This window comes from Arachis duranensis, chromosome 3, assembly GCF_000817695.3.
Source record: "Arachis duranensis cultivar V14167 chromosome 3, aradu.V14167.gnm2.J7QH, whole genome shotgun sequence".
Lineage (NCBI taxonomy): Eukaryota > Viridiplantae > Streptophyta > Magnoliopsida > Fabales > Fabaceae > Arachis > Arachis duranensis.
Window position 1 is genome coordinate 24,931,817 of NC_029774.3, and position 23,247 is coordinate 24,955,063.

General features: G+C 33.9%; 2 protein-coding genes across 2 annotated transcripts; both read right to left on the reverse strand.

Annotated features, from left to right (window-relative positions):
• Positions 1 to 3,396: 3,396 nt before the first annotated feature.
• LOC107478018 (CRM-domain containing factor CFM3A, chloroplastic/mitochondrial) lies at positions 3,397 to 9,787 on the reverse strand. Its single transcript, XM_052259060.1, has 10 exons — positions 8,703 to 9,787; positions 7,567 to 8,101; positions 7,334 to 7,493; positions 6,582 to 6,903; positions 5,994 to 6,150; positions 5,493 to 5,785; positions 5,264 to 5,323; positions 5,071 to 5,160; positions 4,853 to 4,981; positions 3,397 to 3,722 (listed from the first exon to the last, which is right to left on the reverse strand). Exons 1-9 carry the CDS (start codon positions 9,642 to 9,644, stop codon positions 4,856 to 4,858), a joined length of 2,685 nt encoding a protein of 894 aa, XP_052115020.1. The 5' UTR covers positions 9,645 to 9,787; the 3' UTR covers positions 3,397 to 3,722; positions 4,853 to 4,855.
• A 1,225-nt stretch (positions 9,788 to 11,012) lies between these two features.
• LOC107478157 (uncharacterized) lies at positions 11,013 to 18,042 on the reverse strand. Its single transcript, XM_021136723.2, has 12 exons — positions 17,832 to 18,042; positions 17,427 to 17,689; positions 16,020 to 16,100; positions 15,397 to 15,438; positions 15,227 to 15,329; positions 14,790 to 14,857; positions 14,672 to 14,716; positions 14,466 to 14,573; positions 14,296 to 14,380; positions 13,253 to 13,299; positions 12,832 to 12,953; positions 11,013 to 11,483 (listed from the first exon to the last, which is right to left on the reverse strand). The coding sequence occupies exons 1-11, from the start codon at positions 18,040 to 18,042 to the stop codon at positions 12,876 to 12,878; spliced, it is 1,131 nt and encodes a 376-aa protein (XP_020992382.1). The 3' UTR covers positions 11,013 to 11,483; positions 12,832 to 12,875.
• Positions 18,043 to 23,247: the final 5,205 nt, after the last annotated feature.

Here is a 23,247-nt window from a genome sequence, read left to right on the forward strand (position 1 = left end):
AAAACAGACTAATTCAGGGTCTTCAGATACATAGACGATGTCCCAAGGTCAAGCACCTCCTCTTTGCTGATGATTCCATCTTATTCTGTAAGGCTAATCCTGAAGCATGTTCAAATATCCTGCATTTATTGAATTCTTATGAAAGCATCAGTGGCCAGAGGGTAAATCTTAATAAATTTGCTGTATTCTTTAGCCACAACACTCCGTCCACTACTCGTACACTACTAGCTAACTCTATGAATATTAATCATATTGGGACTCAGGATAAATACCTTGATTTGCCTTCTACAGTCTCTAAATCAAAAAAGGCTTCTTTTAGTATGATCAAAGAAAAGGTTCGGAAAAGAATCCAAGGGTGGAAGCGCAATCTTCTATCGTCAGGTGGTAGACACGTATTGCTTAAGGCAGTGGGAGAAGCTATTCCTATTTATACATTGTCTTGCTTCAAGTTGCCTGATGGTTTAATCTCAGAAGTTCACTCTCTACTTTCTCAGTTCTGGTGGGGACAAAAAGGTTCTGAAAGGTGGATGGCTTGGATTAGCTGGGACACTATGACTCGCCCACGAAAAGAAGGAGGCCTTGGATTTAAAGATCTCAGAATCCAAAATCTGGCGCTTTTAGGCAAACAGTTTTGGCGACTTGTAACACAGCCTACTTCCTTATTATCCAAAATCCTAAGAGGTAAATACTTTAGCAATGGTAATGCTATAACAGCAGAAATTGGAGTCTTACCTTCTTGGGGATGGAGGAGTATACTGGAAGGCCGAAAGATTGTTGAAAAAGGTCTTAATTGGGCTGTGGGTACTGGAGAGAATATCCGAACCTTTGAGGATCCTTGGTTGCCTCCTCCGTATCCTTTAATGATTTCTGACATGCCAAATAGACAAGCTATTGCTGAGTTGGTTCCAAGAGTTAAAGATCTAATTACTGAAGATAGAAATTGGAATCAGAATCTCATTCAAGAACTATTTCCCCAAGACGTTGCAAACAGGATTTTGTAAGTTAAAATTCAGTAGAGTAGGGGCAAATTGCAATGGGATTTGAACAAATCCAAGCAATATGACACAGCTTCAGGTTACAGAATTGGCTATTTATTTTACCATCCGCCTCTGGAGCTTTGCCCTAATTATATGCAACAGAAAAAGCCGTGGATTGATCTATGGAAGTTGAACTTGCCTCACAAAATTAAGCTATTTATCTGGAAAGTTCTCTATGACCGGATCCCGGTGCTTGCTCAGATTCATCACCGCATCCCATCTATATCACCAATATGCCCCTGCTGTCATGAAGCCACCGAAACAGTCACTCATTGTTTGATCGATTGCTCTAGAATTAAAGACGTATGGTCTCAGAGTTATCTTCGTGACTGTCTTCCCCCTCAGAGTTCTAACGACTTTTGGACATGGTGGGCTGTTGGATGAATACCTTCAGTGTAGTGTTTTTGGGAAATCCCCACCTTTCATTATGCTGTCCTGCTTTTGGACATCTTTGTATTTTATTTTTCAATAATTAATGAAATATAACCTACTATCTTTGGAAAAAAAAATATAGATATAATTGTTGGTATATCAAAGTAATTGTATGTGTGCAATTCGAATAAACCTGTTTCGAATTACTATGAGTGTTAAAACGGTGGGCTAGTTCGAATCAATATAATTCGAATTACTCTTTGAATCCACTCATGCATAATTCGAATTGAATTCATTTGAATTACTTTAGAAGGGACTAATTTAAATTTAAATGATTCAAATTACTTACTTTAGCTAATTCAAACTAATCCGTTCGAATTACATTAAAATATACTATTAAGTAATTCATGTTATATTTTTTATTTTGGTAGAATCACGGCATTTCCTCTTTCATTTGGTTTAATAAAGCATTTTGTTCAAAAAATAATTGCATGAGAGTTTAATTGAATTGAATTGAATGATGGGTCCTACACAAACACTCACTGACTCACAGTCACCTAAGGGTTCTCACTTTCTTTGTTCTCTTGTGTTGTGCACCTAAGGGTTCTCACTTTCTTTGTTCTCTTGTGTTGTGCTGAGCTCTCTCTCTTCTTCTTCTTAATTCATAGGTCTCTTCAAAGGCTTTTGTTTGGTGCCTAACTTTTGTCTAAATTACTTTTTATAATAATTTTAAAATATTTAAGGGTTTTTAACTTTTTAAAATTAATTATTTTACCTATTTTAGTAGTTAGACAATACTTTTTAGGCACCATAGTAAACACCCTCTTCAAATAACTTGCTAAAATTCTCTCACTGGAACAATCAAGTAAACCTGTTTCTCTTTAAGTTTTTTGGAGTGGTATTCCAATTGCGTTATGCTTTATGATTGCAAGCTTGTTTTTTTTCTTTTAATTGTTTACATATTGGATTGTGTTGTAGTTCTGTTTACATTTTGAGTCTTACATTAGGCAAAGTTGTGCTCTGATCAAGGTTAACCTGGAGGTTGAGGTACGATACCCAAAAGTCAGTGAAGGATCCAATTGAAGCTATCCAATTGATTCTTTCTGAATATTTGGATTTCTGATGGGTTAGTTACATTATAAACCAGCTTTTAACAAATGATAAACATTGAACTATCAACATCTGATACAGGTACAGTAATCTGCCACTGATGGTAGTTTTGTCGAACTAACCCAATATTTAATATCTATTGAATTATTGTACATCTTTTGTAATTATAATTGTCAGTACTTAAATCTTTCACAGTAAAAAAAAAAAAACGATAATTTACTACTTTCAAATCTTAAAAGATTGTCCTTTTGTAGCTTTGATAAAATTCCTATAAGATTATTAGTTATACATTTTAAACCATTACAAACGAGCTTTTAACTAATGAAAACATTGAACTCCGGAAATCTGAAACAGGTGCACCAATCGTCAACTGATGCAGCATCATCTCTGCTGGTGAGAGCTCTAAATGAAGGGAGAGATGTGATCATGGATGGAACCTTATCATGGGAGCCTTTTGTGGAGGAGACTATCTCCATGGCAAGAAATGTTCACAAATGCAGGTACCGAATGGAAGTGGGCTATAAAGTAGCTGAAGACGGAATTATTACCGAAAACTACTGGGAGCAAATGAATGATGCAGAAGAACAATCAGAAGAGAACGATAATGGAGAACCCCGTGATCAAAAGCCTTACAGAATAGAGTTAGTTGGTGTAGTTTGTGATGGCTATCTTGCTATTGTTCGAGGCATTAGGTAGGTATATATATATTTTCTTGTGTGAGTGAAGAATTCTGTTAAATTATTACTATTTTCGAGTTTGTATCATAATTTAACATTTCTTACCGGAATTTTGACGGGAGAGCTATTATGAATGGGAGAGAAGTGAGGGTGAATTCACAGTTGAAATCTCACAAAAGGTTTGCTAATGCATTCCAAGATACTGCAAACTTGTTGATAATGCTAGGCTCTATTGCACAAATGCTGTTGATGGTTCACCAAAGGAATTAAAATCATATGAACAATATTCTACTCAACCTTGTCATGAAAAAATATTGACATTACACTATGATACATTAAGATGATAAAATGGTAACTATGTTCTCTTGTCATACAACACAGCTCATAGGGTGGAAGGATGATGATCATAACCTGTTAGTAGATCCTGAAGATATCAAATGCTTGGAGATGATAGGAGGTTTGAATGTGGAAGCTGATTCCATCTATGAACTTTACAAGGAACCAAGCCTTACAATGGAACCTGGTTCTGTTTCGAAGGAAATTATTCTATCATCTTCCAGGACAAGTCATCATAAACTGTTAAGGGAAACAATTCTGAAAATAGGAAAATCCAACAAGAAGCAGTAACCAACTAACGGGATTGGATCCTCTCAATTTTTTGTTTGCACTTGAGGGAGTAAAATGTGATCTCTCATTATACATTTTATAAGTGGGAGACCAAGAGAAAACATGAAAAAAAAAGCATTTAAAAGTTAGAGATAACACTTTAGTCCCTCAATTTAAAAAAAAAATTTGAGAAGATCTATTTCCACCAATAACCATTATTTGTAACATTAACCATTGCAGCCAACCAATCGATCAAGATGCATTTTTTTTCTGCATTTATAATGCAATATGGAGTCCACAATGTGGACTTTTCTTGCTTATAACTGGGGATTGTAAATTAACGAGAATTAAATTGATTTTAAGGTAAGATTTTACATTTTTATCATTTATTCTTCAATTATATTACACAATCCTATACCATTATCGAAGTGTCATCTCCCTCTCAAATCCCTTTTCTTTACACTTCTAAAATAACAAATCATTTTAATTCTAGTGAAATCTTTGAGATGATTCAAAATTAGTTAAAAAGTATATCAATAGATTTACAAATCAAATCAATTCATACTTTTTATCAATTCCAAATAATGAATTGATTTACAAATCAAATTAATTCCAATTCCAAAGAATTCCAAACACTACCTCTAAGAACATACTTATTATCTTTAATGTTGGGGGGTAAACAGTAAACACCAACAATATCATCAAATCCTTAAGCCTCAAAATCAGCAGTTATTTCCTTCATTTATATAAGCTCATAATACTGAACCTGAATTTTTAAAACATAAACAAAAAAGATCTATTAACTAATTCAACTCAGAGAGCTCCATTATGAACAAAAAGTACGTACATACAATTTTCAATAATTCTTTGTCTAATTCGATTCTTATCATGACTGCATAACATGTCCTTTGACACACATGGCACCAAGTCTTTTCTTTAGTGGCTTGATCAGAAAGAGTTATTATGTTTATCCACATTCAGCATGTGTTCAATGTATACTGTTCCATAAATGGTAGAAATAGTCTTAAGAGTTCAGACATGTCTTTTTACCTTTCAACTTTGTGATGCAAATTGCTCAGTTGAAGTATACAAATTATTATCACTTTCATTGTCTTCACTGTCGCTTTCACTATTATAGGTCTCAAGATATGCCTCATCTCCTTCCTCGCCATCTTCCACCTATATATAAATAACATATTAACCAAAAATAAAAATTAAAAATAAAACAAGAGAGAGAGAGAGAGAGAGAGAGAGAGAGAGAGAGCAACCTCAGAGTCATCATCATTGCTAGCATAAGCAGATTCTAATTTGTCATAGAATTCTTCATCTCCATGGTCCTTTACAGTCTCCACTTGTTTCTATCAATAGTGAAATAAGCAAAATATGAGTACAGTCTGCTTCCCATAATACAATTTTGCTTGCGATATAGTAAAGATACAAGATCAGTAGGTAGGTACATACTATTTCAGATCTTATCTTCTCCACTTTCTTTTGCAAATTTGAAATATGCTTCAAGAGAGCCTGTTATCAGTGGAAAAGGGAAATTAAAAAAGAGCATGCATTGTACTAAGTACAATACTAGAAGAAAATTAGGATAAATTATCAATTAATTAGAGAGACCTACAAGTGTTTTTGGATTTTGCATGAAGATTGATATTAGATATCACGAAACAAAAGTTTGTATCAATACCTCACGTCGTTGGAGCTCAATTGACCGTGCTAGAGCCTTTCTCTTTGTCAAAAGATTCTTCGGTCTTAGAGTTAAAGGTCGCTGGTAGTCCTTTCCCCGGTAAACAACTATAGCATATCCTTTTGAAACTTTGTCAACCGAAACTAAAATGCCTCCACTCTCGGCTTCGAGTGCCAATGCAACCTTTTTCACTTGATCAAAGGTTTTAGCCTTCACAATTATCTTAACCAGTTCCCTATATTTCCAGTGCAGGTGCATGTTCTCAATTGTACCATCAAAAACTCCACGTCTACCTGACACCAAAAGTCAGGTTCATATAAAACAAATTTGAATCAAATTTGTTTTATGGATAAGCATCATGTGTAGTTTTAATCAAATTTACTATCCCACCCTTACTCTCTAACCAAGGACACCCTGATTTCTTCCCTTCCGCCCTTTGCTAAAGGTGAAATGAACCAAAGTGGTCCTGAAATAAATTGAGACAATTTTATATGCTCTTACCAAGAAGTAAGAAGGCTTTCATCCGCAATCCTAATTTGCGAAACATAAACCTCTCTTCGTCAGTTATGCTTTCAGGGTCTGATTTGGGTTCTGATGGCATCAAAGATGACTCCACTTTCATCAAGGCTCGTTCAGCTCTCATTACCTTTCTTTCAGCCTGGTATAAGTGAAAATCCGAGGATCAATCACAATCATATATGCCAAGTTGGAAATAATCCTAGAGTGGAGTTAGGTCATCGAAGAAGACAAGAAGAATGTAAAAAACTCCAAGGCACTTACACATCAAACATAATATCTATAAGCATTGGTGATAAGGCCTTATTTAGAGTCATAATAAGCACGTTGGAAATTAAACAAGCTTAGCAGTTATAAAAAGTGTTTAAACTTGTTGATAATGTACGGATGAGTGTCAGGTACAAAATAAGTAATAAATATTTTTTTCTCCGGTAAACTTGGTCTATTGCCTTCATTATTCATTGCTTTACTGCCTGTAAGAAAACCCTTAGGGAACTATCATTTTTCTCAATCATGGAAGTGACTTAACATGAAATCCATTAGCAAGTTGATAAGAGATTTCTATTCACTTACCAGAAACAGATTTCGTTCTAACTTGTTAACAACTGTGGTATGTCGCTGTAGTTCTACTTCTCTCATTATTTTTTGTTTGTGATGTTCGTCCAAGGTCTTTCCCCATTTTGCATCTGCATCCAAAGTTTCACCAAGGGTCCCAGCCTCTGCAGATATCTCTGAATTATTCATAGTTGGTAAGACCAAAGATGACGCTCTCAATCTTGCTTGTTCTTCCTCATCTTGCATTGCTTTTGCCATTCTTTCCCTCTCCTTCAGGGCTTGCGTGACTGTTGCTGACAAAAAATTCTTTCCCCGATAAAAGACCAAGAAGTATTTATTCCTCGAGAGTACACTAATCTAAATGCAACTTGCAAGGCCATCTGACTGACTTCTATACATTAATATACATTTAGTTCATAATTTTATATTTAACTTATTAACTATCTATATTTTTCCAAAATCCCTTTTATAATATGATAGCTTCAAAATAACTTGATATCACTAAAACTTGTTAGAGATACAAATCCATCGCCTGCCTTCCACCTATAAGAGTTGAATCCCTCAAGTCTTACAAACATAAGTTGTGGAGCAGTCTCGACCCCTTAAAGACATTTCATGTCTCCTAAAGGAAGCTGCCATTAGCAAATTATGGGGACAAAACAGTACAAATTTTTAACATGGGAGAAGTTTTTTTGTTATGAAAGGCATACGTAATAAAAATAACGTTGAAGAAAAAACTGCGGAAAAGTCAACATTTTTACAAGTGGAACTGGAAAAGACATGATTTATCCTTTATCACCTTGATCTCTTCTGCCATTCTCTCGCTTGTAGTTAGCGGCACACCGCGTTTGAGTGCAACCTTTGCAATAGAAATTTTTTCCCATAATTTAATCATGGCTGTAGCTAATCCTTGAAGTTGTCTGTTTCTACCTATACACAATGATTAATTTATAATCAGCACAAAACTATATACTTCACATGAACAAGAGAATTGATTGCTAACCTAAAGCAAAATGTGGAGGAAGGGTCCTTGCGATCCTTCGTAGAGAAGTTGCCTCTGTTTGACCAAGCGAGGGTCTCACTCCAAAGGGAAGAACTCTGAATGGAGGCTCATAACCAGGAATAGTTGCCGGAAGCATATCTGCATCAACTGGCAACGGCTCACTCCCAGGCCAATCTGTGTATCTAGGGCCTAGAGTATCCAAAAATTTGTCTACTTCATCTTCGTAACTAACTTCTGGAAGCAAATTTTTTTCCTTTTGGTCATCAGTAGCTTCCATTTTTTCCAAATGTGGACTTGTCCCAAAATTAGAAGCAATGTCAGAATGCTTTTCCAATGAATGATGAGAAGGTGCTGGTAAAGACTTAAAAGAATTCTCGCTTTTTCCATATATCTGTTTGTTCTGTTGCACTGAAGAACTCCCTCTTTTCCTATATATCCACTTGTTCTGTTGTATTGAAGGAACTTCATAGCTCACACCCCTGTACAAGGAAACAGAGTTGCCAGACCTCCAAACCACGAGACCACCAGTTTTCCTCTGAATGTGATTTTAAAATAATCAAGAATAAGAATAAGGCTAAGGTTATTGATGACCAATGAAGAATATATCCACACCCCAAAAATATAAAAGAGAAGAAAATACATAAACAAAACAACAGCAGTCAGAAGAAGCAAGTTGAACATGTAATCGTAGAGCATTCAACATTCAGACAAATCCCTAAGGATAATCGGAATTATTCTAACAAGAAATGTGGTTGATCAAGAAATGTATCCAAATCCAAAAGAGAGGAAGTGTTCTCTCGAATTCTAGAAAATGTCACAAGAATTCATCACTATATGAAAACAATTTGTGAAAAAGAAATATCATGTTTCACATCAAAACCTTTTAAGAATATCAGAACATGTCATAGGGACAGATTTGACCTTGGATGTCCAACTATAGCACCAAGAAACGGAAGGTGTCTATAGAATGCTATTCAATTCATCTACGACAAGTTTACCTATGCTTCACAAAAGACACTGTTACCTTCAATACACTATTGCATTTGAATCTAATTATCATTATAAATTATAAATGAAGCTAAACTAAACATAGCAGACTTATATACATGAAACTAAGCCAAAGGTAGAAGGCAAACCTCCAGTAGCTCGTGCATCCTCTTCATGTTAAGTGCAGCTTCCCCTTCGAATTTCAGCCTAACAATCTCTGACTCCTTCCACCTCTCATGAATCTTGTCCACAAGACCTTGAGTAACCCCACCACCCCCAACTCTGGTCTTATGCTTCTTCTCGAAAGTCAAGCGCCTCAGCCTCCTCAATTCCGACTCTGGAAGAGTCAGTTCTGCAAGAGAAGTCTTACTTTCCCTCCTTCTTCGATTATACCTCTCTTCCTCTTCTTTCTCTTTATCTATTGGCTTCTCCCATGGAAACCTCACCTCCCTATCACTCACAATGTTTCCAATTCCAAATGGAGACTCCGGTGAAAACCCGCCTCGTGTATTGGGCAATATCCCTTCCTCCACGTAAAATATATCCTCCACAGATCCTTTTTCTATTACCCTCTCTTCCCTTCTATCTTGCTTCTCAATCTTATCATCATCAACATACCCAAATTTCTTCAATTTCTCCACAATCCTATCCATAGTACTGCCACCACTGCTTCCATCACCACCTCTATCATCATAATCATAATCATAATCATCATCAGAACTCACAAAACTAGATTTTGATGAATGCCCATTTCCAGAACCTTGATAATCCAAAAGAGCACATGGCTGTTTTGGACGAGTGTTTTTGTTAGGCTCGTTCCAACGTTTCAACCAACTATCACTACACAAACCCTTACATTGAAATATTATATTTTTCACACCAAAAACACTAGAATTCTTAGAGGGTATTGTTCCATTAATTGAATGGCACAAGACCCAGTTCCGTGTTGCGCAGAAAGTGAGCTTATCAGAGCAGTGAATTGAAGAAAAAGAATAAGAAGAGTACCTCAAGAAGCAAAGAGTGTGAAGCTTGGGGATAGTGTTGAAGGAATCAAAGAAAGGGTGAAGATTGCAAGTGGGAACAAGAGCCATCACATAAAAATGGTGGGAAAATAAAACGAAAGTGAATGTTAATGTGATGGCGGTGGTGGTGGTGGTGGGAGAAGAGGATAGAGTGGCAGTGGAAATAGGTAGAATAATTTTATACTTCTACTAAAAATGATTTAATTAAGGTGCGGTTAGTTACCGACTTAAATAAATTTGATGACTGCACAAATCGAAATGAAAATAACCTGGATTGATAAGCGCGCATGCGCAATCCAAATGGCTCCGTTTCCTGCACGAAAATAAAACAGTACAATTTATATATTTAAAAACGATTATCTAGTAGTTTATTTTTAATTTATTTATTAGATATATTTACTGATAATTATCTCAAAAATAAAATTATAATATATATTGAAATGGAATATTTTTAATTGTTATATGATTTTATTTTTTAAAAAGTATTATTTGTATATATTTTTTATGGTTATATGAAATTAATTATTTTAATATCTTTATTAAATATATTTTAATAAAAATTAAAAATAATGACCATAAATACAATCAATGACTTTAAATGTATTTGACATCAGATTTGTATTTTTAAAATAATAAAAAATTAAACACAAATTTAACCCTCAAATTTTTTGTATATCCATAAATCTGACCCTCAAATTTCTTCTATCTATCCTCTACAATTTCGTGATACACCTTGAAAGGACATTTGGTTATTTGGTACGGGACTACGGGGGTACATTCTCTTGCGGCTATGGTTGAAATTGCTTACAACTACCTAAATTTCTCAAAGAAAATTGACTTAATACTCAATCAATTGCAATGGAGGCAATTTCAAAACTTGCACTTAGTGTCGAGAGCCTTTTATCCCAAAAGCAGAATTTATTAGACAACGGCGTGTGTATGAATGTATATATTTTTCAATCTCTAAAATATGCCTCCCAAGCTTGAAACTATTAATTTGCTTTGTTCCCGAAGAATATCTAATATCACATTCATGCTTTTCTCTCATTATGAAGTAAATACTTGATTAGATTGTAAAATTGTTCTTTGAAATACCTCCAAAAGATAGGGTTATCTTATATAACTATTATAATCTGCACCTACTTCAACTTCAACTATTTGTCATATATTCTTAATATAAAGCCTTTGTATACAAGAGAAGTTAAAGTAGGTACATATCATATAAGACAATCCTGTTTTGAAGGTATTTCAAGGAACAATCCTACCATCCAATCGAATCTATATTATAGAATGAAAGAAAAACATGAATATGTGAAAGAAAAACCAGAAGGATATACACGTTATGTTTATTAACTTTTAGAAAATTTGCATGATAAGGTGTCAAGATAAGTTCTTTAAAGGGTTTTAGAGAAGAGGGAAGCAAATATTTCATAGAAGACTAGCAAAATTTATTTTTAATCAACAGTTAACCATCAATATTTAAAAGTATAAAATAAAAATATGTTGTTAGATTACTAGACTAAAAGAATTAGGTTGATGGCTAAAAGTGATAGCCAAAAAAATAAATTCTGATGGTCCTCGAATATTTCTCTTCTATATATTTGTACAAGTGCGTACATATGATTGAGTTATAACTAGGTTGGAATCCCATGGTGGTATTTTCTTCTGTGTCTAAGAAAATCTAAACAAGCAACAAAGCAAGAACAAAACAGAAACCTAAGGAGCAAATTCCTTTATCAAAATCTGCAAGAGATCCTCACTCGGCCGAATCCACATCAAATAGGAATAAACTTATAAACACTCTTAGCTCCTGTCTTGGCCAGCCAGTCAGTAACAACATTAGCATCTCTTCAAACCCAATTGAAAGGCACTTTCCAATTCTTGTTTAACATCTCCTCATATTATCACCTGCAACATAATTTATAATATTTTCTACTTTCCAGCAAGAGATACACCTTAAAAAAACGTATCACAGCTAACTTTCCACACAAGCATAAAGACCATTCCAGATTGCCAAAGGCTCATTTTTAAAGACTGAATCATATGGCAGATGTCCTGAACTATCCCGCACCCAAGTGTCATAATGATTTCGTTTATTGCAACCAAACCCCGCTACATGAGAGTCCGAAAAAACACTCGCATCACAATTAACTTTAAAGAAATTTTTGCATAATATTTAAGTCCATAATTTTCCACACTAATTTTGGTTGTACTTACTGAACATATCTAAAAACCCATACTATGGTACATATTTTTGGCTGATAGCATCGTCTTCATAAGAGAATCACAAAAAGATTTATAAGGAGTTGGATTTGTTGAGACAAGCATTGAAAGTGCATGTACTACTAGAAACACTTTCATTGTTGTCCAAATTTCTCTGCCAGCATTGTCATGGAATTTACCATAAGAGAATCCAATAGTAATAGTAAGTTAGAAAATATCTCGGTTTTTACCGTCGTATTATAGGATTCGTGGCTTACATCTCGGATATATCTTATATGTATTTCTAATTTTAGTTTCTATCCTAAACGAGTTTCGATTATTTTAATCTCTGAGCATGAATAACATTAATGATAGCAATTTCAATTATTTAAGGAATTTAAGTTTACCATAATACATATTGAACTTAATTATATAAAACACACTTATAATTAAACATTTATTTAACAACTGATGCACAAATTAAAAGCTAGTTTATAATCAAAACCGAAATAAAAGTATAAAATTTATAATGGTATGTTCTCATGAAAAATATAATGTTCTACTGCAAAAAAAAAAAAAATGATTACTTTTATACTCGACCACTTTGTTAAAGAGAATGAGTAAAACAACACCTATAAATAGTTAAATACACACGAATACATAATACCTAATCTGATGACCAATGTTTAGTATTAAGCATTTTTTTTTTTCTTCAAACCAAGTTTAGACTTTATTAGCAGATGTCATCATGTAACATATTACATTAACTCCCAAGTGATCTTCAAATACCAATTTGAAAGAAAAAAAGTTCATTAAGATTAAAGATCAGCAAGCATGCCACTAGCTAAACCCGGACACTAGCGACCAAAAGGTTAGCTCAATGTTTTTCTTTAAACCAAATTCGGTAACCTATATTTTACAAGGTCACTATTCCACTAGTTCGCACAAAAATGTTACTATTCCAAGTAATTATTGACACATACATCTAAAATGAAACCACCTAAAATCAATTCAAACAAAAAAACTAAGCAAACATTTTGTTACCAAAACTTACAAGTCACGTTGAGAGACCATAATAACTGCGCCTCATCCACTGACTCATACCACGTGCACTTTCCTGTAATTATCGGCTGCTTTGGATAGCGATTGTATTGAAACAGGTACTCCTGGCCCCATCTGCAACAACAACATTGCACTGACTTAGCAACTTGAAAGAAAGAAAGCAGATATACAAGAATGAGAAAATGTGCATTATCAGTTTTTCTGAATTGATGATCCTCAGCACAAATATTCCAAGTTAATAAAAAATTCTGAACTGTATAGTCCATCTAACCTAGGACTAATAGTAGGAATCAGGCTACAAGGCACTGTAGCACCAGGAGATGATTCATTTCTATAATATTCTGGTGGTTAAGCAAAGACCAAGATAGCGGTGAAGTAAAATAGAACAGATAGGAGAATAAATTCAAGCTTACCGTGCTGCTTAGATGGACAGAAAGCACATATCCAGCATATTTGGAAGCTGATCAGCAAAAAAGAAAAAGTGTCGGATAATAGAAATAAATGTAACACTAACACATGAACTTGGTGATCATGTTAAACAAAATAAAACCAGGATCAAGCATTCGAAGTTTAATCCTCCATGCAAAACAGAATCATCATTCCAAATATGTGAATATCTGTGTGAATCTGCATTACCATCACATGCACCTAATGAACTATCAATGTCTCATTCTCTACAGTAAGCTTGCCCTAAAATAAACCTAATTTTGATATATAATATCCTTAACCTTTCTCGGTCATACTTATGGTTGTCTTAAAATGATACCATATTGTTTATTTAAAATCTAGAACCTAGTTTATATTAACACCTCCTACAGAATTTCTTGCAACGCACGGCAAGGGTAATAACCTGAATTTTCAGTTAGCAATTTATTCCAATGACTTTTCCAGTTGTAAGAAAAATAAACACTAGTACCCAACCAATCATGGAAGGTGACAACAGGATTCCAGGGAAACCACAGGCTTAAGCTATACAAGTCAAAAAGAAATATCAGCATTAGTGCAAAGGATAAATCTGACTTAAGAACATGTCAAAATACTGTGATTTATGTTAGGGAATCCAGCTTAAATGCTATCAATTATATAGATAAGATCAACATTTCAATGAAAAACCAAGTGAAATCTTCCATTGTAACAGTAAAACTACAATACCAGAATACGTTATTTATGTGCTACCATTCAATATTAACAGTCTTATATATATACATTGTAGTCTTCATAAAGGTCAAATTCTTGTGTTCGCTGCCAAGGTTGGGACATGGGAGTGTTTAAAAAAATTTTAGACTTAACTTTTTAGTGTGCTTGGTCATTTTTTGTGACCAACTATTAACATGCAACTCCACTATTTCAGGAGCTAAAACATGAAAATTTCCTTTCCCAGTAGGTAGTGGTAAATCATATTTTCCCAGAAGATAAAAAAAATAAAAACAAAAGCACAAGGATATGTGCTACTTACTCTTTAAGCCAGCAAGCTTGGCAAGCAAGACATCATTCATAAATGCGTCCATATTCTCTCGTAAAGCCTCTTCTTTGTAGCTTACCTGCAAATAGTACTTTTAAGTATAAGATTACATCTCGTGCAGCATAGCAATTCCCATATGGAGTTCAAGGAGAACATGATTTCACCTTTCCCAATCCAATATGCAAAATTGATTTACTTTCCATCTTAAACTCAACGCGGCCTTGCCTTAGTTCTTTCAGTTGACCAGCAATATCACTAGTCAGAGTACCTAGCTGTAAAACATATTTGCAATCACGAGTCAATACGATCTACTCATGCCATGCCGTTCAAAAAGAAAATTAGAAAGTCAATAAGCATTGGAAAAGCTTACTTTCTTGTCTGGCATCAGCCTTCGCTTTCTAAGATATTGTGCTATCTGCATAATAGTTTGCATAAGCTTCATATTTCAGAAAAACCAACCAATCATTCAGATGACAGATTCAAAATACCTTTCCAAGATGAGGTGCCATTCCAGGAGTTGAGAAGCACTTGTCAACTTTAAGTTTATTATTACCACCTGTAGTAATTAATACAAATACAAATTCTATTAGATACGAATAACATAAGCACAAAAAACAAAAAAGCCTAACACATAGCTTAGGGTTTTATATTATTGGCATCAAAACTAAAAAGTTATCATTGCTAAAACATAGAAGATAAGCTTAATATCTCCTCTGCATAACTAATGGCACACAAATGTCTCATAATTAACATAAGCATGTGATGAATAAAACACATTTACCTAGATCAGCACGCCCGAGTTTGACATGTCAAAAACTATGAAAATCTGAATCTCAAGGGAAAAAACTATAATGGGAAAAAGCTATCATTCCAATTCATATGATGAACAATACACACACAAGAGAGAGAGAGATCAGTTCCTTACTAGCAATCTCCTCAATAAGTTCTTTGCCACCAACTATATCAGCTCCAGCATTTCTAGCGTCTTCTGCATCTGCCTCTTCTGCAAAAACAGCCACACTGACAGCCTGAAAGATATAAATAATTAGACTACAAACCAAGCATTCTATGCAGTAATTAATAATCACAGGTTACCTTTGGAGCACCATGAGGCAGAATCACAGTACCACGAACTGCCTGCCACAGTTGAAACCATTATCTTCAGGAGGAATAAAATTAACAGAACGCCATATAACAAGACGGAAAAAAAATCATCTAGCAATGATATGGATGTAGAAGCAAAAGAATAAAAAATATCATTTTCACTTAGCAGTCCTGAAATTTTTTTTTTTGAAAGAAATGCACTCAACATAATAAATAATTTAAAGCAAAGCTAATGCTATTATCAAAATAAAAACATGCAGATGTTCCATGTCTGGTAAATATAATGTAAATTGGACCTCAAAATTTAACTATTAATGAAGCACATACAAGCATATATGATAGGTGATTCGAAGTGGATAATTTGAAGTCCTACAGGCAGTCTTCTTATCACATGGCAGTTATACGTATAAAGAAGGAATTTGCTTAATCAGTGGGATAATAATCATATTCTCTCTCTGATGTATTGAGACTACCACTCATACGATATATGTAATACATGGACAACAAGTCATACTTTCAAAGCTCATGCCGTTATGTCAACTTAAAAAAGTTAGCCACGCAAACAAGACGTGGGACAGTTAAAAGAAACGGAATTGATATATACTGACTCATACCAATAATTCTGTTCGCTTTGAATCAATACCCAATCTTACATGTGCTTCAACAGTTTCATCAAACTTTGCCTTGGCACTGACCTGAACAATATTTAAAACATAATCAAATAATAGTAAGTCGTGGATCATTTAATATAAGAAGTCAAGAACTCAAGAAGATTCATTCAAAGGATCAGCAGGAGGCCGACGGCCAATAAGTGGAGTCCATACCAAAAAATAGCAACTGGCACCAAGCAAAACTTTAAAATCCAATAATTTACAAATCACACACCCGAAAAAAAAAAAAGGAAAGAAGGCACAATACTGTTGTTACACATCATGATACTTGAAAAAATTTAAATACATATGGAACCTATGGTGCCTATGCCTACAGCGGCTATGGTGGCTAAACAATTTTTGCAACACCTTTTAGGTGTTGCTAAAATTAGTCACTTTTTAACATGTTTTGCAGGTATCTACACAGTATAGCAGTGTTAAATTTAAATCCCACCAGAATTTTATAGTTGTCCTCTCAGAAAGAAAGTAACATTAGTACACTTCTCCATCCATATATGATATATCTATGACTTATGGCTGTTACTTCTACAACTTCTATTGCTATAATTACTACACTAACTTTTATAGGAAGAGACAGATAAATGCATATTATATACCTACATGCTACCTACTAGCAGCAATAATTTTAAGTCCACTTAAATGTAGAATTTCAGTATAGATTGTTGTCTGAAAAGAAATGACCTACTAGTGTTTACCCTAGTCTCACAAAAGATTTTTATTTTCCCTTTTTTAACTTCTCAAAATGCATAACTTACAAGTTATCTAAGAAAAGTACTATCTTCAATGGTATTTACAAGTTGCTAAAGGCAGCCAAAACTATTCAAATAATTTTTTTTTTCAACCTCTACCTTCTCTATTAGCACCAATCACCTAAAACTAATCTTGGGCCAAGAACAAATCCTACTGAAGCAAAAGCAAGTCGGCAACACCAATAACTAATCCTTTTCCCATAGGGTAGGCTACCTGGATCCCAAGATGAATATTCACTGAAGAAAGAACATAAGAAATCTACACAACCTAACCACCTAATATTTGGGAGTCTAAAGGCAAATGAAAAAGAGAAAATCCGAAACATCGTCATTTTTCTTTCTTCAAATCAAAATCTGTTCCCGAAATAAACTTCCCCATCCACTATCTCATAAAGAAATTACTAAAACGCACCTGGCAGCACACCTGATACAATGTCAATGTCAATCTAAGTGTGTGTATGGATTATTTTTTCTTGAAATTGATTTTGAGATATACATACGAAGCATGCACTAAAACAGTTATCCACACACAGCGAATGGAAATCAAACTCAGAAATGAATTCAAAACTGCAAATTCGATAACAAGAACATATGATCGAACCTTAACTTGGCGAATGGCCTCGTTCAAATCAAGGACAGGGGGAGTCTCATTGCGCTTGGGCATGATCAGCATCGGAAAAGGCACCTTCATCTTCTCCTCCTCCATCTTCTTCCTTATCTCATCCTCAACCTCAAGCATCCTCCTCTCTTTCTCCGCTTCCTCATTCCTCTCTTCCGCGGTCACAACACCCGGATCATCGCCGACCTTATCCTCCGGCTCAATCGAAGGCGCGTCCTTCACGTACCGAATGTCCTCCCTTGTTCATCCCCGCTGCGACTCCTCCTGGCCCTCGGCCGACACCGGGCGGCGAGGAAGAGGCGGGGGCGGGCGTTCGCGGGGGATCTGAGGCTCCGAGGATTCGGTTTGTTGGGGCGCCGGGTCTTTGGGTTTGAGTGGGTAGGAAACGGGATGGATTGAAACGGATTGGAAGGAGGGTCTCCTTTGAGGAGGGTCTTGTTGGTGGGTTCGGTGAGTCTTGTTGATATTGTGGTAGTGGCGAGGAAGAAGAGAGGGGTCTGTGAGAGGTGAGGGAAAATGGGGAGTGGAAGCGCCAAGGGTGTTTGAAGAGGAAATGGTGGCGGCGAGCTTGGGAGAGGAGAAGCTTCAGTGCCGCCATTGTTGTGTGTGTGAGTATGAGAGACAATGAAGTGAGAAGAGCTTAGACGTAGGCTTATGCTTGCTTGAACTTGGGATATTTGAAAATTTTTTTTTTTGGAACAAGTATAGAAAAGTCCTCGTCATTTTAAGTTTTTAAGTTTTGGACAAATATATTTTTGACAAAATTTAAATATAAAATAATATTTAAACGGAAGATAATTTTATTTTTTTGTTTATTTATCTTTTATAAATCAAATAGAATTAACTGATGTAATGTAGTTGTAACAATATTCAAGTGTCTGTTATGATGCTATATTAAAAGAATGCTAAAATTTACAAGATAAAAAAATCTCTAATCATAAAAATAACGTCGTTTTACAAATTTTAAATTCTTATTAAAAATTCTTTTAAAAGACATAAATTATTAAATTATCATATATTGTCCTAACTCTTTCACAAAAATTTAAGTTTTTTTCTCTCCAAAACGAAACTGAAGCGTCATCTAAAAAGATAGAATAGAAAAAATAAAATTGGTTTATTGAAATAGTTCGATCATCAAGCAAGATAAACAAATCGCTTATGTAAAGAGAGAGTTTTTGAATGAAAAGAATTGACGAATAAAAAAGAAATTAAAATAAAAGTGGGAGACTTGTAGAAGTATGTGATTATATTAATGGACCCAAAATATATAGAATCTTGCAAAAAAAAGAGATAGAATCTTCAAAAACAAAAATTTTAAAAAGTATTATGAGAATCCAAGCTTCAAATCATGAAGCAGTGATTTTTCATATTTAAAAAAAAAAGAAGAAAGAGATAAAAAAACAGAAGAACATTAAGGCTCTAAGAACCAATGACTATAGTTCAATTATGTGCTTGTGATGCTTTTATTTAAGGAGAGACTTACAGTAAGTGAATCCGATGGGTGCCTTATCACCCGATAACTTAAGCCAACTGATTCGAGATTATCGATTGAAAATCTATACTAAGAGTTGTCTTGAGATAAAGTATTTAGAGTTCAATTGTTCAAGGGGCTTTGGACACTTATGTCTGCATGAATGAAAAGATTTTCTAGTTATGTACTTATGGTGTTGATTGTGTCGAGGAGAGGCTAGGGTGATTAGATCCGATGGGTACTTTATCACTCGATAACTTGAGCCAACTGATTCGAGATTATCAATTGAAAATCTATATTAGGAGATTTCTTAAGACAAAACACTTAGAGTAAAAAATCTCAAGCATCCACCCCAATTAAAAAAAATTTCAAAACTCTTTGAAAAGTAAAATGCTTTCAGGGTCATAAAATTATAAAAGAATTCTCATAATATAATCTTGATTTGAGTTTTTGAATATTCTTAATTTTTAAGTATACAAGATTCGTCAAGATAAGAAAAGTCTACATGTGATCATAAAGATTATTATAAACTTCACTTTCTATTTTAAATATCCAACTTAGACTTGAATTGATGAACTCTTCAATTCTTATCATTAAGATAACTTATGTTTATTCTTCTTTTTGCTTAAGGAGAAGCAAAATTTTAAGTTTGATGTTGTGATGCCTTGACATCTCTAGTGATTTTTTTCATATCTTTTTAAGTAGTTTTCTTATGTTTAATTTGAAGTTTTTACGTTTTTAATGAAGTTTTCATGGCTAATCATATATTTGGAGTTGTTTTAAAATTATTGTACATCTAGAATTAGTTTTTAAAGTAATCAGGAGAAGAAAAACAAATAAGAAACACACAATATTGAACTCTCAGAAAAACAAGCACTGGACACCTAAGAATTATCAAAGAGGGCACCCAGCGCCCAAATTCACAAGTCCAATACCCAAGGAAGCAACACCCAGTGCATTTGGTGGAATTTGAAGGCTCAAGCCCAGCGCCAAGAGTCAGCGCCCAACTTCAGAGAATCTTCAACATACTGGCCCCCAGCCCCTAAGATCGGTGCCAACTTCAAGTGATTTTGTCTCTCTCAAAGGTCCAAAATGCATCCAAATCTGGCGTCAATGTCCCAAGTCCAGCATTAGGCCCATGATTTTCTTCCAGGAAGTTCTAATTCAACCTAAAGATTCAAGATATGAATAATTAGTTATTAATAACTTCTTCTAGAAGATAAGATTTGGTTTTAGTTTAGATTTGAATTGTTGTTTTAACTATCTTATCCTTCAAAAAATAAGATTAGATTTAGTTTGAATTTGAATTCTAGGATAGGACTTAGGATATAAATAAGGAAGAGATGATTCACGAGAGGGATCATCTAACATCCAGCATCTTATTCATTAGTTTTTGTTTTACTATTCATCATGAGTAATTAACTCTTTTTTGTTAAGGTTTAGGAGCTCTATTTGATTTTCATGGATTGGTAATGTGATTGTTTCTTTTATTTTGATTAATGCATTGATACTTTTTCATGAATTGAGTTTCATTCTCATCTTAATGGTTAGAAGTATTGGAAAATATTCTAATTCTATTTTAGATTTTGTTATTACTTTGGAAAATTTAATATTGGAATTTGCTTGAAACTCTTTCTCATAATTTTTCAATTTGACTAAGAATAAAATTTTAAAAGTTGTGCGACGTTAGATCGGGATTGTGCTTAACCTCTTTTTCTTAATTAATTGACCAAGGAATTAATGATTAGAAAAGTTAAAGAGAAATCGAATTGCCAAGAAATTGGAATTTGCTTATATATGATCCATCATTAAAGTATCTTGCATGAATCAAAGTAAATAAATATCAGGATCTCCTTTTTTAAAAGTTAAGTATCTCCGAAGCCTTTAGCATCTTTATTCATTGTTTGTTTCTCTATCTTCATAAGCATTCGTTCACACCAAATACTCAATTTTATTGTTCTTTATTATTTCAAGATTTACATCCTTCCTCTTTCAAAAGTTTGGCCGGTCTAATTAAAAGATTCAATTAGAAGTTACTTGTTCAATCCTTTAATAACCCCTTACATGTTTAAAACTTTGAAACATTTTCCCATTCTATAGAATGGACAAGGAAGAAGAACACGCATAACGCATAATAAGTCTGACAATTGTAGCTGGGAATCCAAAACTCTTCAGTTCGCTCCAAAAAACGCCAATAAATTCTATTGTAAGACTTCTCAAGATCAATTTTGAAAGCAATTGTTCCTTTCTTAGACTTTGTCTTCTGCATAAAATAAAGAATTTCTTGAGCAATAATAATGTTCTCACTAGTTTTTCTTCCAGGATAACTTCGCCTTGCAACGGGACAATCACCTCAGAAAGGAACAAGTGTAACCAATTCACCAAAACCTTAGTGACAATTTTGTAGATAATATTGCATAAGCTAATCCGCTTAAATTCCTTCATATTTATTGGATTATCCACTTTTGGAATAAGAACAATCAAAGCCTCAAAAAAATGATTATCAATACAACCCCCTATGAAAACTTGCCTCACAATCTTCCACACATCTATCCCCACTACATCTCAATATTCTTTAAAAAATATCACTTGGAAACCATCCGTGCCAGCCAACGAACTCATCTTCATGAACGCTTTTCTAACTTCTTCAAACGTGACATCTTCTTGTAATCTAAAGCATGCATCTTGACTAAGCTGCGGAAGAGGGATATCCTTCAAACCATCAATTATTACATCCTCTCTAGAACAGAACAACCGCTAGAAATACGTGTTAACTTCTACTTTAAAGATATTCTCATCCGCTGAGGCTCTGACCAAGTGTCATCTTTAAGCATTAAACTATAAATCTTATTCCTTTTCTTTCTCACAATTGTTTAAAAGTATAAGATAAAATATATTGTTAAATTATTTGATTAAAAAAACTAAACTAAAATAATTAAGTTAATAGTTAAGTAATTATTAAAAATAATAAATTCTGATAATTTTTTAATATTTTCCACAAATTTAATTAGTTTAGAGTAAACATGCATATATAATATTAAATTAAATTTAAAACATTAATATCACTTCAATAGTCTCTCTGTAATCACATCTTTGCAGCTCCATATGCTTCTATGCAAACATATGACTTTAATAAATAAAAGCATATATGCATGGTTTATATAAATTATATTGGTTAATTAATTAATTATGCAATTGAGTCCTTTGTTATTATTGTGATTAAACTCACGTACATATTATTTAATATAGTATATTAGTATTTGTTTAATAATGTATGACATTCATATTCGTCATATTATGTGAAGTGATTCCAGACAACCTCCTATTAAACTTAGATATATGTTTAGGAACTTTGATGAATAATTGGCAATGTTGACTTTTAATTCGTGTTTATTCTGCTATGTTGAAAAGAAATATGTACCCATATATATGAAACCCAGAACCTGATAAAATTTCTTTGCGAACTATATAATCCACATGAACAGTAACAGATAATATTTTGGTTATATGCACACACATTTTAAGGGTTCATAATCAATACTTGGTGCACTCACCAAGATTTGAACCCGGGTGCAGCATATTAAGAGGCACATGGTGTTACCAGTTGAGCTAAGCCTCAGCTGCAGTTAATATTTCACTTAAATTAATGGTTAAAAGACTAAAATCGTTAAAATTTATTAGGCCCAAACCATTCGTTTTGCACATTAAGCTCATTAGCAAAAATATTAAACCAACATTTTTATGAGGCAAGTCTCATTAACACTAATAAGTCTAAGATGAGACAAATAATTTTAGGAAAGCATTGTTGTTGTCTAGTCCCATCAAATTGATGTCATATTGTGTTCTCAAGTCCTAATCACGCATTGCACAAAAGGGTGATACCGATACACCTAGAACCTGTAGGTATGGAAGTTTTATGCCATTCATACTATAAAATTTCCCTAATAATAATAGTTCAACATCAGTTTATAATTTTGGCCTAAAATTAAAATCGTTGTTAACATTTATTATATTTAAAATTATCCCTAATATTAATTTTAGTTTTAAAATTATTCTTTTGATTTTAAATATTTTTTTTAGTTTTAAATTATCAGGGGTCTCTAACATCCGTTTCTGCAATGATTTGGGTAAATATCTGGGAATTAACATCGGTCATGCCAGAGCTTCCAGGAAGACGGCTCAGGAGGTTATTGAAAAAATTTCGAGAAAGCTCTCCAGTTGGAAAGGACGCCTACTAAATAAGGCAGGGAGGCTTTGTCTTGTTAAATCGGTTATGGCCTCTATCCCAGTTTATGAAATGCAAATTTCTCTTCTCCCGAAGTATGCATGTAA

Bases quoted from the DNA above. Each gene is read 5' to 3' on its own strand.
- LOC107478157 (XM_021136723.2), bottom strand. From the start codon at position 18,042: ATGGCGGCACTGAAGCTTCTCCTCTCCCAAGCTCGCCGCCACCATTTC. The intron at 14,858-15,226 runs GTAAGGAACTGA...TAATTACTACAG, and splicing joins ACTTATTGAGGAGATTGCTA to GTGGTAATAATAAACTTAAA. The intron at 12,954-13,252 runs GTAAGCTTGAAT...TTGTTGTTGCAG, and splicing joins CTGTCCATCTAAGCAGCACG to ATGGGGCCAGGAGTACCTGT.
- LOC107478018 (XM_052259060.1), bottom strand. From the start codon at position 9,644: ATGGCTCTTGTTCCCACTTGCAATCTTCACCCTTTCTTTGATTCCTTC. The intron at 6,151-6,581 runs GTAAGTGAATAG...CACTTATACCAG, and splicing joins TAGAACGAAATCTGTTTCTG to GCTGAAAGAAAGGTAATGAG. The intron at 5,324-5,492 runs GTATTGATACAA...CACTGATAACAG, and splicing joins TTGAGCTCCAACGACGTGAG to GCTCTCTTGAAGCATATTTC.